At 37.1% G+C, this 15,888-nt stretch overlaps 1 protein-coding gene across 2 annotated transcripts in view; it reads left to right on the top strand.

The window, feature by feature from the left end:
• The first annotated feature begins 227 nt into the window (after nucleotides 1-227).
• The window catches only part of CDKL2 (cyclin dependent kinase like 2), a 32,832-nt gene continuing 17,171 nt past the window's right edge, over nucleotides 228-15,888 (top strand). For both annotated transcript variants that reach the window (XM_036854000.1, XM_036854001.1), the window contains exons 1-7: nucleotides 228-644; nucleotides 2,989-3,187; nucleotides 7,207-7,401; nucleotides 10,435-10,613; nucleotides 12,031-12,143; nucleotides 13,332-13,471; nucleotides 15,678-15,766. In XM_036854000.1, coding sequence (XP_036709895.1) covers nucleotides 3,020-3,187; nucleotides 7,207-7,401; nucleotides 10,435-10,613; nucleotides 12,031-12,143; nucleotides 13,332-13,471; nucleotides 15,678-15,766 — 884 coding nt within the window. In that variant the 5' untranslated portion in view covers nucleotides 228-644; nucleotides 2,989-3,019. The remainder of the gene's footprint in view (nucleotides 645-2,988; nucleotides 3,188-7,206; nucleotides 7,402-10,434; nucleotides 10,614-12,030; nucleotides 12,144-13,331; nucleotides 13,472-15,677; nucleotides 15,767-15,888) is intronic.

A 15,888-nucleotide genomic window follows, 5' to 3' on the forward strand; every position in this document is an offset into this window, starting at 1 on the left:
CTGCGCATCAGTGATCAGAACCTGAGCCAAGCCCCAGGTGAACTGGATGGGTGGTTGGCGCTAAGCCAATCAGAGATCTCGACGACAGAACCCAGCCAATCAGAACACGGGAGGCTTGGCGCACTCGGGGGCGGGCCCGGGCGGGTGAGGATCCGCCCCTTGCAGCTTGGTGGCCAAGCCTTGGCCCAGGGCTAGCTAGAGCCGAGCAGGTTCACAGACTCCAGGGACCGGGAGCCTTAGGAGCTGGGAGGCGGTGCCCTAGCACCCCAGCTAACTTCCCTACAGGCCTTGGCCTTAACAGGTATTGGTGCCCGCCGTGGACGCATTTAGACCCCGGCCTTTTCTCTCTGGAGACTCTGTGCCTATGGTTGGGGACAGAGTGAGGTCGTTGCCTTGACGACGACAGCATGCGACCCGCGGTCCTCCTGAGTGTGAACTTGCGGTGGGTTGAGGCCAGTCGGCCTCCTTGCCTGCTTCACCTGGGACCCCTCACTGTGTCTGCAGAAGAAATCGCGACAGCAGTAGAATTGCTAGTTTGCTAGTCAGCATCTTTTAGACCTGCGAACGAGATGCATTTCACCTCAATTTTGTTTCCAAGTTGAAAACCTTTGGGTATTTCCACGCCAAAGGATTTAAAAGAAACAGTAAGTATAATACTTTTGAAAGCTTCTATTATCTCGTTCTTTTATCTATAAGAGATTTCAACCTGTCTTTAACAAAATAAAAAATAGCATTTTTTTATTATCTAAATTATTAGTATGAGAACCATATGCTTCCATGGCACATGTCCAGAACTACCACATTGCCAATTGGCCAGGTTTCCTTTTAGTTTGTATAACCCTTAACATTCCCAAGTAGAAGGCATGAGAAGTTATGGTTTATGAGTAACTGTTTCAGGAAACAAGAGGCTTTTTAAGCCTTGATACTTTTAAAGTATTTGTGGGAAGTGCCACTTGAAAAAGCAGGTGTGTTCAGTGTGCTGTGACCAAATGTGCAGTTGGTTGGAGAATACACTTGGAGTAGTCAACTTGCAGAATGTTAGCTTGTGACATGCTTCAGAACCTCTTAGACATGCTTAAGGTAATTTTAACTGTGTTCACTTTGCATTTCCAAATATTGAGGACACTAATTGCAAATGTTTTAAAATGATCCAGGTTATAGATTCCAGCTATTTTTGTCCTTGGTATGATAAGCCTAAAGTCTAGTCCTTAATAAAATATGCTGTTTTAGTGGAAGGAAAAAAAAATTAAAGAAAGGAGAGAGAGAATTACATTGAGAAATTTTTTTCAAACACTGACATTTTATTTAAAAATAGTTCATAGTATAACTGATTCACTTTGTTATAAAGCAGAAACTAACACACCATTGTAAAGCAATTATACTCCAATAAAGATGTTTAAAAAAAAAAAAGTTAATAGAGGTTAAATGGAAGTTAAAATGTCAAATGTATAGAAAGTTAGTGTCAGAGACACTGTTCTGTAAACAGTTTATAGTAGAACCTACTATCAAAGCTGGTAGTAAAATAATGAAATAATTGGGTTGGTGTTGACTGGGATTTATTTATTTTTTCCCTCCCGAAGATCAGTCTTCTGACTTTCCATGTATATATACTATATATATATAACTATATATATATACACTATATTATTATATATATATAATAATTATATATATATATATATATCCCCTAAATTGTCAAATGTAAACTGTTGAAAATGTATTGTATACATTGGATTATCACAGTTTGCTAGAACAAAGAGGATATTTGTTGTGTCTTTGTCATCAGTGTACCAATAGGGAAGCAAGGAAAACATCACAATTCACAATCTGGGTAAATTAATTTTAGGTTGCCGTAGGTACACTACTAATGTTACAGGTAAGAATTTTTTTTCTTTCCAAGTTTTTTGAATGAATGTTTTTATATTGTCAGGTTAAAAAAAAATTCAACTATGAATCATCATTTGAATATATAGTTACCAATAGCCTATTTTTTTCCTCCCAAAACTTTTAGAACCACGTTGGGATTAACAGAAACATTTTTTATTCTTTGCTTCTGGAATTTAATTTCACAATCAGATTGTAAAAATAAATTTAACTTTGAAGTTGTAGTTTATTAGCTTTTATATTTCATGGCGATCAAAACTTATGAATTAAAATCTAACCGTATCTGGGCTGAAAAGTCTTTTGCTTTACCAAAATATGTAGTGGAATGATTGCTGGTCCTTCACCAATTATTAGTAAAGTAAGAAAAATTTTGTTAGGATTGCCTTCATCCAGAAAATGTCATATAATGGGATGTAAAAGAATTCTAAACACAAAATTCAAATAATCATACTTATCGTGATTAATCATTAGAAGGATTTTTGAAATACTGTATTTGGTACACTAACATTTAATTATTAAAAATCTGCTTACATACTGTGATGTCATTGCTGTTATTTTGTATGTTCAATATAGGAATTTAATTCCTATGGTAATAAAAGTAAAGAAAAATAGTTGATCAGAAGTTGTTAGTGTTAACTTGGTAATATTTTTCCCAATAGACTAGAAAGCACATAAAGATCCTCAACTTTGATCTTTTAAACCTGATGTAAAAAAATAAATTTTATCTTCACTGTAACCAGACTCACTTGTGCCTTTTTCACCTTAAAGTGAAAAGGAATTGTGTTTTTCTAAAGTAAACTGTTATTGTTTTGTATAATGGTTCAAGTATTGCTTTATCTTAATTAAAAATACATTGAAATTTCATTAACATGACATTTAGTCATTTAAATTTGAAGTTAATGGCTTCAATTCCATTTGCCTTGTCTATTATGAACTGTATGTGAATATTTTGAAAACATAACTTAGATGCAGAAACATTACACAGGACAGCCATCGATGCAGTGTCTGCTCTAATATGGAAAACAGGTGTGGAAGAATTAATTTGGGAGGGTGAAGGAAATTAATATACTCAACATAATTAACTCTATGTTTTGGTTTCCACAGCAAGAAAAATTCCTACTGGTTTTTAATTAAAATGGAAAAATATGAGAACCTAGGATTGGTTGGAGAAGGGAGCTATGGAATGGTGATGAAGTGTAGGAATAAAGATAGTGGAAGAATTGTGGCCATTAAGAAGTTCTTAGAAAGTGATGATGACAAAATGGTTAAAAAAATTGCTATGCGAGAAATCAAGTTACTAAAGGTAAGTTATCACATATTTTGAATTGAGAAAAAAATGAGTTGTTTCTTAAGTGACAGTAATTTTTTTAAAAAAATGCATAACTTGGTTTAAAGTATAAATTTCTTCTTTTTTGGCAGTAAACGATAAGATTACATATACATATTCATTTATCTCATGAATATAAACATGATTTTAACATTATTTGTTGCTTCTCTCTTATCTGCCTATCTATCTATCTATCTACCAACAACTGTGTTGGGGGTCTCTAAGACCACCGCAAGGTTTGATGATTCACTAGGAGGGCTCACAGCACTCAGCAAACAGTTGTACTCTTGGCTATGATTTATCACAGAGAAAAGATATAAAGGAAAATCAGCAAAGGGAAAAGGCACATGGGGTGAATTCCAGAGGAAACCTGTCACTTTTCTTCCAGTGGATTAACACAGGATGCACTTATTTCCTCCAGCAATCAGTTATGACAACACGTGTGAAATATTGTCCACCAAGGAAATTCATTAGCGACTCAGTGCCCAGAATTTTCCTGGGGCCTTGTCACAGAGGTACCCCCTGCCTGGCGCATAACAAAATCCCAGACTCTCAGAGGAAATGCAGGTATTCAGCATAAACCATATTGTTTGCACAGTGAGCCACTTTATCAGTTCTGGAAATAAAGGAACACTTCTGAAATGCAAGTACCCAGGTAGCGAACAAGGGCTCACTTTGCAAGCCAACTTTCTAGGGATAAAAGTCTCAGACCTGCTATGTTAACTCCCTCCCGCCACCAACCCCCCATCAGTCTAACCTGAAGTTTATCAATTTTATTTATCTTTAGAAAGAACCAATGTTTGGCTTTGTTGATCTTCCCTGTTGTGTATTTCTTTTCTGTTTCATTAATTTTTGTTCTTTTGTATTTCATACCTTCTACTTATTTTGGGTTTATTTTGCAGTTCTTTTTCCTAAACTTCTGAGTTATATGCTTCTTTAATTTCTAGGTTTTTTTTTCTCATATATGCATTTAAGGTTATAACTTTCCTTCTAAGAACAGCTTGGTATGTATCCTAGAAATTTTGATTAGCAGTTCAAAATATTTTCTCATTTTCCTTAATTGCCAAACATGTGGAAAATTTCTAGGTTTTTCTCCTTGGTTATTTACTTTTGACTCAGTTGCCCTGTGATCTGAGTATATGCTATGTAAGATTTTATTCCTTCGAATAAATACCTAATATTTATCCTTTCCACTATTTATCAATTATTCCTGAGTTTCTTTCTTTTTTTAAAAAAAATTATTTATTTATTTATTTATTTATTTTTGGCTGCGTTGGGTCTTTGTTGCTGCGCGCGGGCTTTTCTCTAGTTGCGGCGAGCGGGGGCTACTCTTCCTTGCGGTGTGCGGGCCTCTCATTGCGGTGGCTTCTCTTGTTGCAGAGCATGGACTCTAGGCCCACGGGCTTCAGTAGTTGTGGCTTGCGGGCTCTAGAGCGCAGGCTCAGTAGTTGTGGCGCACGGGCTTAGTCGCTCCGCGGCATGTGGGATCTTCCTGGACCAGGGCTCGAACCTGTGTCCCCTGCATTGGCAGGTGGATTCTTAACCACTCTGCCACCAGGGAAGTCCCTAATTACTTTTTAAACATTGGATGTGTTTCCTTTGGTAATTTGGAAAGGCTTTTTTTTTCTTATAAATGCAAATCTTTATTTCTTATTTTAATCTACAATGATTTCCCTGAGTCTTCAGAAGATTAACTTTTACATAAAATATTAAATAACAATTATAAATTATACTTTGTTGGAAAGGTTTTATTTTGTACTTTTTGTTACCTTTATAACTATAGAGTTATATAATATAGTTAATCCTTTGTAAAGTAATTATTATATTTCTGTTTCCTCCTCTCTCCCATTCATCCACCATCTGATTTTAGAAGCTGTCTTCTTTATCTTAGTGCTTACCATTAAACCTGTAAATATAATTAGACCTTATAATTAAAAATTTCAGGTCAAAAATATAATTCTGTCCCATTGACAAGGAAATCCACATACATACTCTCTTATTTTTTTTTCATACTCTCTTATTTTGTTTGCATCTTGTCTTCTTTCTCCTAAGTTTGTTACTAGTATCATTTGTACATTGTTAGGTTTTAAATATTCACTTTCTATTTTGTAACTGTGATACCCACATTTGTATAACACTTAGTCCTACACTAATGGATTTACTGCTCATGTTCAGAAAATTTTCTCTGCTGTCTTTTTCTTGAATGACAATCTTTTTGGGTATAAATTTTCTTTCTTTCCTTGAGGATTTTGAGGACTGTATTCTAGTAGTTTCCTCCCCTTTAAAAAAGAGGCAACAGCGAATCCTGGCGATCCGGTGGTTAGGACTCTGTGGTTTCACTGCCGAGGGCTCGGGTTCGATCCCTGCTCAGGTAACTGGGATCCTGCAAGCTGCATGGTGTGGCCAAAAAAAAAAAAAAAAAAAAAAAAAAAAAAAGAGGCAACATTTTCTGGTGAGTGTTCATCTGCCATTTGTGTTTCCTTCTCTTTTCTTATAGTATCTTTGAATAGAGACTGGATCGGTTCCTTTTTGATTGTTTCTTATCTTGTAACAAAGTGAGCCCCTCCTGGACCAGCTATCTGTAGGAGGTTCATTTTCAGGAAAACCTGTGGTCTTGTTCCAGGCTAGCAGGAATCCACCATGGTTCACAACAATGTTCCTTACAACACAAGGCTGAGTGTGGGATTGACTTATGTTATCCTTAATTTCTCTGAAACTTGTAGTTGCAGGTTTGTTCATAATGAATTGTTTTGCCTTCCACTTGGCTTCACTGACAGATTGTTTCCAGCAAATGAGTTCCTATGTGATTATTCAGAACCCCTCCCCTCCTGTTCCCTGGTGCCATTCAGTTCTAGGGATGGTTTCACTGACAGTCTATGAGCCCTGTTCTCATTACACCAAAGAAGGTTTTTTTGTTGTTGTTGTTGTTGTTGTTTTTCTTTTCAGGGTATGTCACCAACTTTGGAAAACTCTGCTCTGCCAACTTTGTAGCCACAGATGATCTCTTGGTATCTTCCTAGACTCCTGTTTGACCTTGACAGTGCCACCTCGTTTGCTGTGGGTAGGGGTCATAAATCCTTCTTAGTTTCATCAAAGATGGACCTACCTTTCTTTTTCTCATTGGCTTTATTGTGTTCTCTGAGAGGAGAATAGAGCAGTATGGTCTTTTTTTTTTTTTTTTTTTTAGGAGTTGATTTTTTTTTTTTTTTAAATATTTATTTGGTTGCACCAGGTCTTATTTATTTATTTATTTTTATATTTATTTTTGGCTGTGTTGGGTCTTCGTTTCTGTGCGAGGGCTTTCTCCAGTTGCAGCAAGCGGGGGCCACTCTTCATCGCGGTGCGCGGGCCTCTTCACTATCGCGGCCTCTCTTGTTGCGGAGCACAGGCTCCAGACGCGCAGGCTCAGTAGCTGTGGCTCACGGGCCCAGTTGCTCCGCGGCATGTGGGATCTTCCCAGACCAGGGCTCGAACCCGTGTCCCCTGCATTGGCAGGCAGATTCTCAACCACTGCGCCACCAGGGAAGCCCGGTCTTTTGACTCTTATTTATTTATTTATTATTTTTACTTTTGGCTGTGTTTGGTCTTTGTTTCTGTGTGAGGGCTTTCTCCAGTTGCGGCGAGTGGGGGCCACTCTTCATCGCGGTGCACGGGCCTCTCACTATCGCGGCCTCTCTTGTTGTGGAGCAGAGGCTCCAGACGCTCAGGCTCAGTAGTTGTGGCTCACGGGCCCAGTTGCTCCGCGGCACGTGGGATCTTCCCAGACCAGGGCTCGAACCCGTGTCCCCTGCATTGGCAGGCAGATTCTCAACCACTGCACCACCAGGGAAGCCCTTTTGACTCTAATTTAAAAACCAAAATATAGTTTCACAATTTATACCGTTTATGCATTTTATTTACATGTTTTTCTCATGCTAAGATCTCTTTTAGACTGTGACTAATTACTAGTTACTTGATTTTGTAAAAACTATTCTGTATTTTTCTTTTTATAACAGCAACTGAGGCATGAAAACCTCGTGAATCTGTTGGAAGTGTGTAAGAAAAAAAAGCGATGGTACCTAGTCTTTGAATTTGTTGACCATACAGTTCTTGATGACTTGGAGCTCTTTCCAAATGGACTAGACTACCAGCTAGCTCAAAAGTATTTGTTTCAGATTATCAATGGCATTGGATTTTGTCACAGTCACAATGTAAGTGTTGTTTAAACAATTATTTAAAAAGTTGAAAAGTTAGAAGAATGTACAATGGACACCCATATACCTACCGCTGAATTCTATACTTGTGAACACTTTGCTATATTTGTTTTATGACGTAGTTATATATCTGTTCATCTATTTATCTACTTACTAATCTGTCTTATTTATGCATTTTTTAAGTCTTTATTTTTTTTTATTTATTTATTTTTTAAATAAATTTATTTATTTATTTATTTTTGACTGTGTTGGTTCTTCGTTTCTGTGTGAGGGCTTTCTCCAGTTGTGGCGAGCGGGGGCCACTCTTCATCGTGGTGCGCGGGCCTCTCACTGTTGCGGCCTCTCATTGCGGATCACGGCTCCAGACGTGCAGGCTCAGTAGTTGTGGCCCACGGGCTTTGTTGCTCTGCGGCATGTGGGATCTTCCCGGACCAGGGCTCGAACCCGTGTCCCCTGCATTGGCAGGCAGATTCTCAACCACTGCGCCACCAGGGAAGCCCTTATTTATGCATTTTTTAAAGTAAGTTGCAAACTTCAACTCTAAATACTTCAGCTCTGCATGTCATTAACTAGAGTTTGCAGATTTTTTTTTTTTGAAGTAACATTTACTGAGTGAAATGCACAAACTTTAAGTAATGAGTTTTGGCAGATACATACACCTAAGAATCCATTTATTTGTTAGTTCAGATTCTCTTGCCTAGTTGTGAAATATGAAAATCCCTGGTATTACTCTGTTGTCTATCACAACAATTTTATATCCTTTGAGAATCATATAAAAGAAATTCTAGGGGACTTCCCTGGTGATGCAGTGGTTAAGAATCCACCTGCCAATGCAGGGGACAGAGGTTCGAGCCCTGGTCCGGGAAGATCCCACATGCCGGGAAGCAACTAAGCCCGCGTGCCACAACTACTGAGCCTGCGCTCTAGAGCCCGTGCTCCGCAACAAGAGAAGCCACTGCAATGAGAAACCCGCGCAACACAACGAAGAGTAGCCCCTGCTCGCCGCAACTAGAGAAAGCCCGTGCGCAGCAACGAAGACCCAAAGTAGCCAAAACTAACTAACTAAATTAATTAATTAAAAAAAAAGAAAAGCAGTTCTAGGTAAAATGACACAAAGTATAAAATGAATAACTAACACATTGATTCTGCCAGTTTTACAAAATATTTTAAGTGACATTTTTTGTGTGATTATAAAAGTGACAAATACTAATGGTAGATGTGGGGCTGGCCCTGTGACCTTTACCATGGATGTCTAGGATGTAATAGAAATTGGTAGCTTATGCAAAATGCTCAGCAATGCCAATTAGGATGCTGGTCCTCTGAGTTTACAATAAATATATTTTTTAAAATTTCAAAATGCAGTTTACTTATATTAGAGAACTAGGCCTAATAATTTGTTTTGCCCAGCTCTAGAATTTTTAACATTGTCTCCCAGTGTCCTGTTTTCTCCTTCCATAGTCTCTCTTTTAGAAATCATAACCAACTGACCTTGTTTTAGCCTCTTTACATTTATAATTGCTTGATGAGTGCCTCCACTTGGGTACTCAGAAATCCACTTAAAAGCCTATATGGCTAAAACTAAACTACTAATTATTCTTAATCAAACCTAACTTTTTCCAGACTTTTGTATTTTTGGTAATGGACCCACTGTTCTTTTAGATTCCCAGGTTTAAGTAAAATATCTGAGATTACTTCCTAAATTCTGTTGATTCTTTTTTTTTTTATTCCTCTTTTTTTTTATTGTGGTAAAATATACATAAATAATATTTATTTTAACCATTTATAAATATGCAGTTCAGTGGCATTAAATACAGTCACAGTGTTGTGTAACCATCACCACTGTCTATAACCAAAACTTTTTCATCATCCTCAACAAAAACTCTGTAACCATCAAACAGTAAAAACCCCATTTTCCCTCCCACCAGCCCTTAGTAACCTCTATTCTATTTTCTGTCTCTATGAATTTGCCTATTCTAGGTACCTTGTGTAAGTGGAATATACAATATTTGTCCTTCTATGTCTGGCTTATTTTACTAATATAATGTTTTCAAGGTTCATCCATGGTATAGCATGTAACAAAATGCCATTCCTTCTTTGGCTTAATAAATGCCATTGTGTGTATATACCATATTTTGTTATTCATCGGTTGATTGACACTTGGGTTGTTTCCACCTTGTAGCTATTGTGAATCATGCTGCTATGATCATTGGTGTACAAATATTTGTTCAAATCCCTGCTCTCAGTTCTTTTAGATGTGCAGTGTAGGTAGTAGCAGAGTTGTTGATTCTTGATTTAAAATATTTCTACACTGTACCTCTTCCTTTCCATTCCTTTGAGCCCCAGACTAGTTTAGGCCCTTATCACCTCCTAGTTGTCCCACTGCTGTTCTCCCCACTTCTGGTCCCCCTCTCTGCTTTACCTTGTTCATGGCCAACATCTTCTTTAAACACCCTGTTGGTCATGTCACTTCCATGGGTTCCCATGGCCCTGACACAAGCTCAGACTTCCCAGGGTGGCAGTTGAGGCATAACCTAGTACATAACGTCTACTCCAGAAAAAACGTTTCCCCAGCATCTCCTGATCTATTCCCATCTTCACTCTTTTGCTCTTTTTGTTACCCTCACTTGGGTTGCCCTTTCATTTCTACATTTATCCAGGTCACACTAGTGTTAAAGACCTGTCTTAGAGCCCACCCTTTTCCACAAAAATTTTCCCTGACCAGCCCCGTCTTCAATGACAGCTTTACTCTCTTAGTCTTGAGAGCAGTCCTTATCAGAGCAATTGATTTGGTAATTAATAATATATATTTCATCCAATATCTTTGATCGTTTAAATAAAATTTTAAGCATAAATGTTCTTTTTTTGCCAACTAGGTCCCAGGTTCTTTAAAGCCAGGAACAGTTTTATAGACTTTTATTTGTACTTATTATAGGGACAAAAACAGTGCCCTGCATATGACAGGTGCTCAAAAGTAATTAGTTTGCTTAACTTGATGTGCCAATATATGTCATACTCTGCTTTTTGTCTTAGATCATACACAGAGATATAAAGCCAGAGAATATATTAATCTCCCAGTCTGGTGTTGTCAAGTTATGTGATTTTGGATTTGCACGGACACTGGCAGCTCCTGGGGAGGTTTATACTGATTATGTGGCAACCCGATGGTACAGAGCTCCAGAACTATTGGTTGGTGATGTCAAGTATGGCAAGTAAGACATCAGCAAGGTGGGCGGTGGGGAGGGCAGATTTAACTCTCTTTTCTTGATAAAATGGAACTTTTTTTTTTTTTTTGAAGTTGAACATGTTTTCATGTGTTTATTGGCCATTTGTACATTTTGTTTGGAGAAATGTCTATTCAACTCCATTACCCATTTCTTTTTTTTTTTTTTTAATCAGTCATCAATTTTATACACATCAGTGTATACCTGTCAATCCCAATCGCCCAATTCAGCACACCACCATCCCCACCCCACCGCGGTTTCCCCCCCTTGGTGTCCATACGTTTGTTCTCTACATCTGTGTCTCAACCTCTGCCCTGCAAACCGGTTCATCTGTACCATGTTTCTAGGTTCCACATGAACATGTTTTTAGTATGATGAAAGATCCCTCTAACACTGAATGGAAGTTTTCAGTTTAGAGAACTTTATAAAGTTATTTGTAAACATTTTTGGTGCTTCCCCTTTAAACATTCTTGTGAAACAAGTTGGCGTGAGTATAATCATTTTAAAGGTAGGGAAATCAAGGTTAGTGGTCTGTTTTTAATAGTAAGTTAGAAAGAGGTATATTTATCACTTGTAAAGAGAGGTAGCATTGACCGGGTAAGTCTGACACTTGCAGTGAGGCAAAGTAGCGTGGGCAAGGGTGAGGGTAGAAACGGAACTGTGTGAATAGTTTTAAAAACATAAATCGTCTTCATAAATGAATTCTTCAAAGAGGAAGGGATTGGAAGTTTTACTGATTTTGATAGAAATCATTCTAAAATATTTTTTTGCAATTTCTCTGTTTTCAGAGTACACTTCATTTAATATTTTCTTAATTACTCTGAGCTCTCATTTTACTGCCATACTGTCACTTTTGTACCATGTTATAATTCCACTATGGCGTTAAGCAATTTCAAGGTAGTTGTCTCTATGGTAATGATGCCGGAATATTCTTTAAGTTTTTGTGACCAATTTTTAAGACAGTTTCTCTATTTCTCCCTATTAGCTTTCAGTTCTCCATGTTGTTTGTGTTTGCAACATCCATCTCCTTCTGGTATGCTGTTTTCAGCGTATAGTGGGATAGACTGATGAACCTTGTCAAAATCATGTGTGAACAAAAAATGAATAGCCACTGAATGGAAACCCAAAAGGCTTATTTTCAGAATAAAGTATACTTAACAACTGTTTTGACTCTTCGGAGGTCTTTTCCCTCATGTCACATGATTGAAGTTTCTGGAAATTTGATTTATGTAAAATTGGAAGTTAGTACTTTAAGTTTATAGGGAAATGTGTTTTGTGGAGTAATTTAAGGCTTACTACTACTTTTTTCAGTACCAAGAATACCAAATAGTAATATGCAGAACAGATTCAGTCATAGTAAACATATTAGGATGCCAGGTTTTACACCACATTGCTTTTCTTTCAGGGCTGTTGATGTGTGGGCCATTGGCTGTCTGGTAACTGAAATGCTCATGGGGGAACCCCTTTTTCCTGGAGATTCTGATATCGATCAGCTATATCATATTATGGTGTGTTTGGGTAAGATTATACACCTGCATTTTAAATTTTAGTGATTTTTTTCCCTGTCTTTTTGTTGGTTTATATTTATTTTACAAGTTGTTGGTACATTAAAGATGACACGTGTTTTGAATGGTTGTAGAGAGCAAGTAGGAAAACCTCATCTATCTCTCTCTTTATATATATTCATTCATTCAGTCATTCTCAGTCTGGCTTTTGTCTATCTGACATATGGTTCTAATCATGCTCTCACCTGCCCTCCTGCCAACTCCCCCCCTAAAGAAAAGAGCAAACATTGTACATTCTCTCTGCACTTTTGCATTCAATCAATCACATGTAGAGAGAATACAAATGATCATATTATCTTTGGGTCAGCAAGCATTTGGTGTTATATGACTATTACCCTCATTCTCATCTTCAAACTGAGAGACACAGGGACTTCCAAAGTAATTTAATCTTGCTGCAGTTCTGACTTTTGTTGCTAGTGCTTTGGACAGAATTTCAAAGCTAGACTATCAAAGTCATCTTACATTTGTTGAAATATCAACTTTCTGTTGGGTGATGGAGTTTGTAAAATGGAAATAATGGGTAATTACTTGAGGATTATTTAACTCTTAGATTTTAGTTTCCAGGTTAGAAGTTCAATAAACAATACAATGGTTTCTTATTGCAGAATTTTCATATATATTTTATATTAGGTTAGGTATTAAAGTTGAGAGAAAAGATAAAAGTGATCAAATCAGCCCTTAGATACAGATACACTGGGCAAAAATTAAATTCTCAAAGGGTGGAACTTATTTATCTAGATTAGATTCTCACCATATGACTATTAATATTTTCATCTTTGGTCAGCACTTTATGCTTTGTAGTTAGAAATGCAGTGCTGGTACTTATATCTAAGAAATTATACAATGTTCTTTACCTGTGCTTTTCCTATGCTCCCTTGCGTCTTCAGTTCTATGTATAGTAGCGTGTAAACTTTTCTGAATGAGTATGTTTAGATAAGAATGTTAATTTCTTTCGCGTTGACTTATGTCAAAGCCACCTAAAGACTGCCAGGCGCCACCACAATAAGAGCACTGTCGTGTTCGATTGGTTTTGCATGCGGAGAGAGTCCCCGCTCTACCAGCTGTGTTACCCTCATCTCTACTCCACACCACCTGTCCCATGATGCGTAATGACAGAGATGTGTGCCATTCTCACTGCCAGGTAATCTCATTCCAAGACATCAGGAGCTGTTTTATAAAAATCCTGTGTTTGCTGGAGTAAGGTTGCCCGAAATCAAAGAAACGGTTCCTCTTGAAAGACGCTATCCCAGGCTCCCTGAAGTTGTGATAGATTTAGCAAAGGTAATCGTACTTTTTCTTTGCACTTTCTGACAGGGAATTTACATTATGGAGATTTGATTTTTTCTTCTTTTTTTCTTGTCCAGTTGATCTTTCAGGACAACAGTTTCCTCCGATGATTTAAATTTTTGTCCATTAAGAGTTTTATTTGGTGGGTGTGGGGATGGAGGGAGTTCAGAGATACAGACCTGAAAATTTTGCTTGTTTTAAGAAACCATTTCATATTATCTGGCAAGTCTTAAGTGTGAAAACATTCTCATAATGATATGTTTTTAATGTTTAACATTTAAAATGCAAGCCTTGTGTAAGTGGAAAAGAGAAGAAAAATAGGGTAAGAAAATAAAAAGAAGGGTAGGGCTTCCCTGGTGGCGCAGTGGTTGAGAGTCTGCCTGCCAATGCAGGGGACATGGGTTCGAGCCCTGGTCTGGGAGGGTCCCACATGCCGCGGAGCAACTGGGCCCGTGAGCCACAACTGCTGAGCCTGCGCGTTTGGAGCCTGTGCTCCGCAACAGGAGAGGCTGCGATAGTGAGAGGCCCGCGCACCGCGATGAGGAGTGGCCCCCGCTTGCCGCAACTAGAGAAAGCCCTCGCACAGAAACGAAGACCCAACACAGCCATAAATAAGTAAATTAAAAAAAAAAAAAAAAAAAAAAAAAAGAAGGGTAGAGAAGCAGGAAAATATTAAAGTCTAAGGCATAGGCTCATGGCCTGTAGTGTATTGTTAAAAAGGGGCTTTTGCTTAACCACTAGATTCACTGAAGCTAATTTTTAAATGATCATCACCTTTGCCTTGTATTTGATTGAGGAAGATATTAGGGAGATTCTCACTGGATCAAATTGTCTCTAAAAGTGGACCTTTTGGAATTATTAGCTCAAAAATTTCTTATTAGTTAGGATTGTCCTAAAGTGTTGATAGACTAAGTATCTCTAAAAGAGCAGGGTCACATAACATTTACCCAAGATATTTTTTGCTTTTTTACTTCTTTGAATAACTCATTAAAAAAAAGCTTAGTAAGCTTATAACTAATTATAACAAGTTCTTAGAATAATACATTGTTACTTTTCTACATAATCTAACAGATACAAATATTTTTCATTGAGACAAGCTTTATGATCTGTCTGTGAAGAGATTTAAAGGGAATAAAGGTAAAACAATATTGTCCAACTCATGTCCCTTATGGTAGAATCATAAAACTTTTTAAACATTTTATTATAGGAAATTTCAAACATAGAAAAGAAAGTAGAAAAAACAGTGGTATAATGAATCCTCACGAGCTAGTCAATAGCTACAACAATTAATAATATTTGGAAAATATTTCATCTATCCTCTCCACACACTCAGCAACTTTTTTTGGGGGGGAGTATTTTGAAGCAAATTCCAGATATTATATTATTTCACTTATAAATGGCTTAATTATTTGTAGAATTTTCTTATTCATTTAAAGCTACTTATTGAGTCCCTTCTATTCTTACTGGCTGAGTGGTTCCAATGAATCAGAACAAGATGTAATAAAATCTATAATAAAATGAAAGAACATAGATAAAATAAAATCATCTATGTCAAGTATCTAGCACAGTAATAAGCACAGAGTAGGTTCTTTCTCTTCCATTCTGTAAGTACTTTAAATTTTAAACATTCACAAAAATTCTTTAATATCATAAAATGTCTAATAAGTGCTCAAAATTTCATTAATTTTCTCATCATTTCTTTTTATAGTTTGAATTAGGATCCACATGAAGACTAGAGTTCGCAATTGGTTGATATGTCTTTTAAGATTCTTAATTTACAAGCTCTTCTTCATCTCTTTGTTTTTTGTTTAAACCTTGCCATTTATCTGTTAAAGAAAATAGGTTGTTTGTCCCTTAGAATATTCCACATAGTGTAGTTTAATATGTCCCTTTGTGTCCTGTATTTTGTATAAACTCACAGCAGAGCTAGAGCTTGATCAGAGTCAGGTTGATTTTTGGCAAGACTACTTCATAAGAGGTTTGTATATTTCTGTCCAGAGACACTGAATGTCTGGTGTTCTTTCTTTTTGTGGTATTAGCAATCATTGGTGGTCATTGTCTAGATTTGTGCTTTATTCTTTATCATTTATTATAGATGTTTAAAATTCATTGACTGTGAAAAGGAATTTTCTATATTTAGAAATGTAAACGTAGGCAGTTTTTCTTTGATATGAACTGTATGTATTCCTTGGTTTCCCAGAAATGCTTACATATTGACCCAGACAAAAGGCCCTTCTGTGCTGAGCTCCTGCACCATGATTTCTTTCATATGGATGGATTTGCTGAGAGGTACAGTACTGTGTTTTCTAGGTCATATCAACCTAGAGTTAAAGTAAGGCCCCCATAACAGTACATAACAGTAACAAACAGTATTTCTCTTATTACTCTACCCACCTACTATTACAGGAGCT

Source organism: Balaenoptera musculus, chromosome 5 (genome assembly GCF_009873245.2).
Source record: "Balaenoptera musculus isolate JJ_BM4_2016_0621 chromosome 5, mBalMus1.pri.v3, whole genome shotgun sequence".
Taxonomy (NCBI): domain Eukaryota; kingdom Metazoa; phylum Chordata; class Mammalia; order Artiodactyla; family Balaenopteridae; genus Balaenoptera; species Balaenoptera musculus.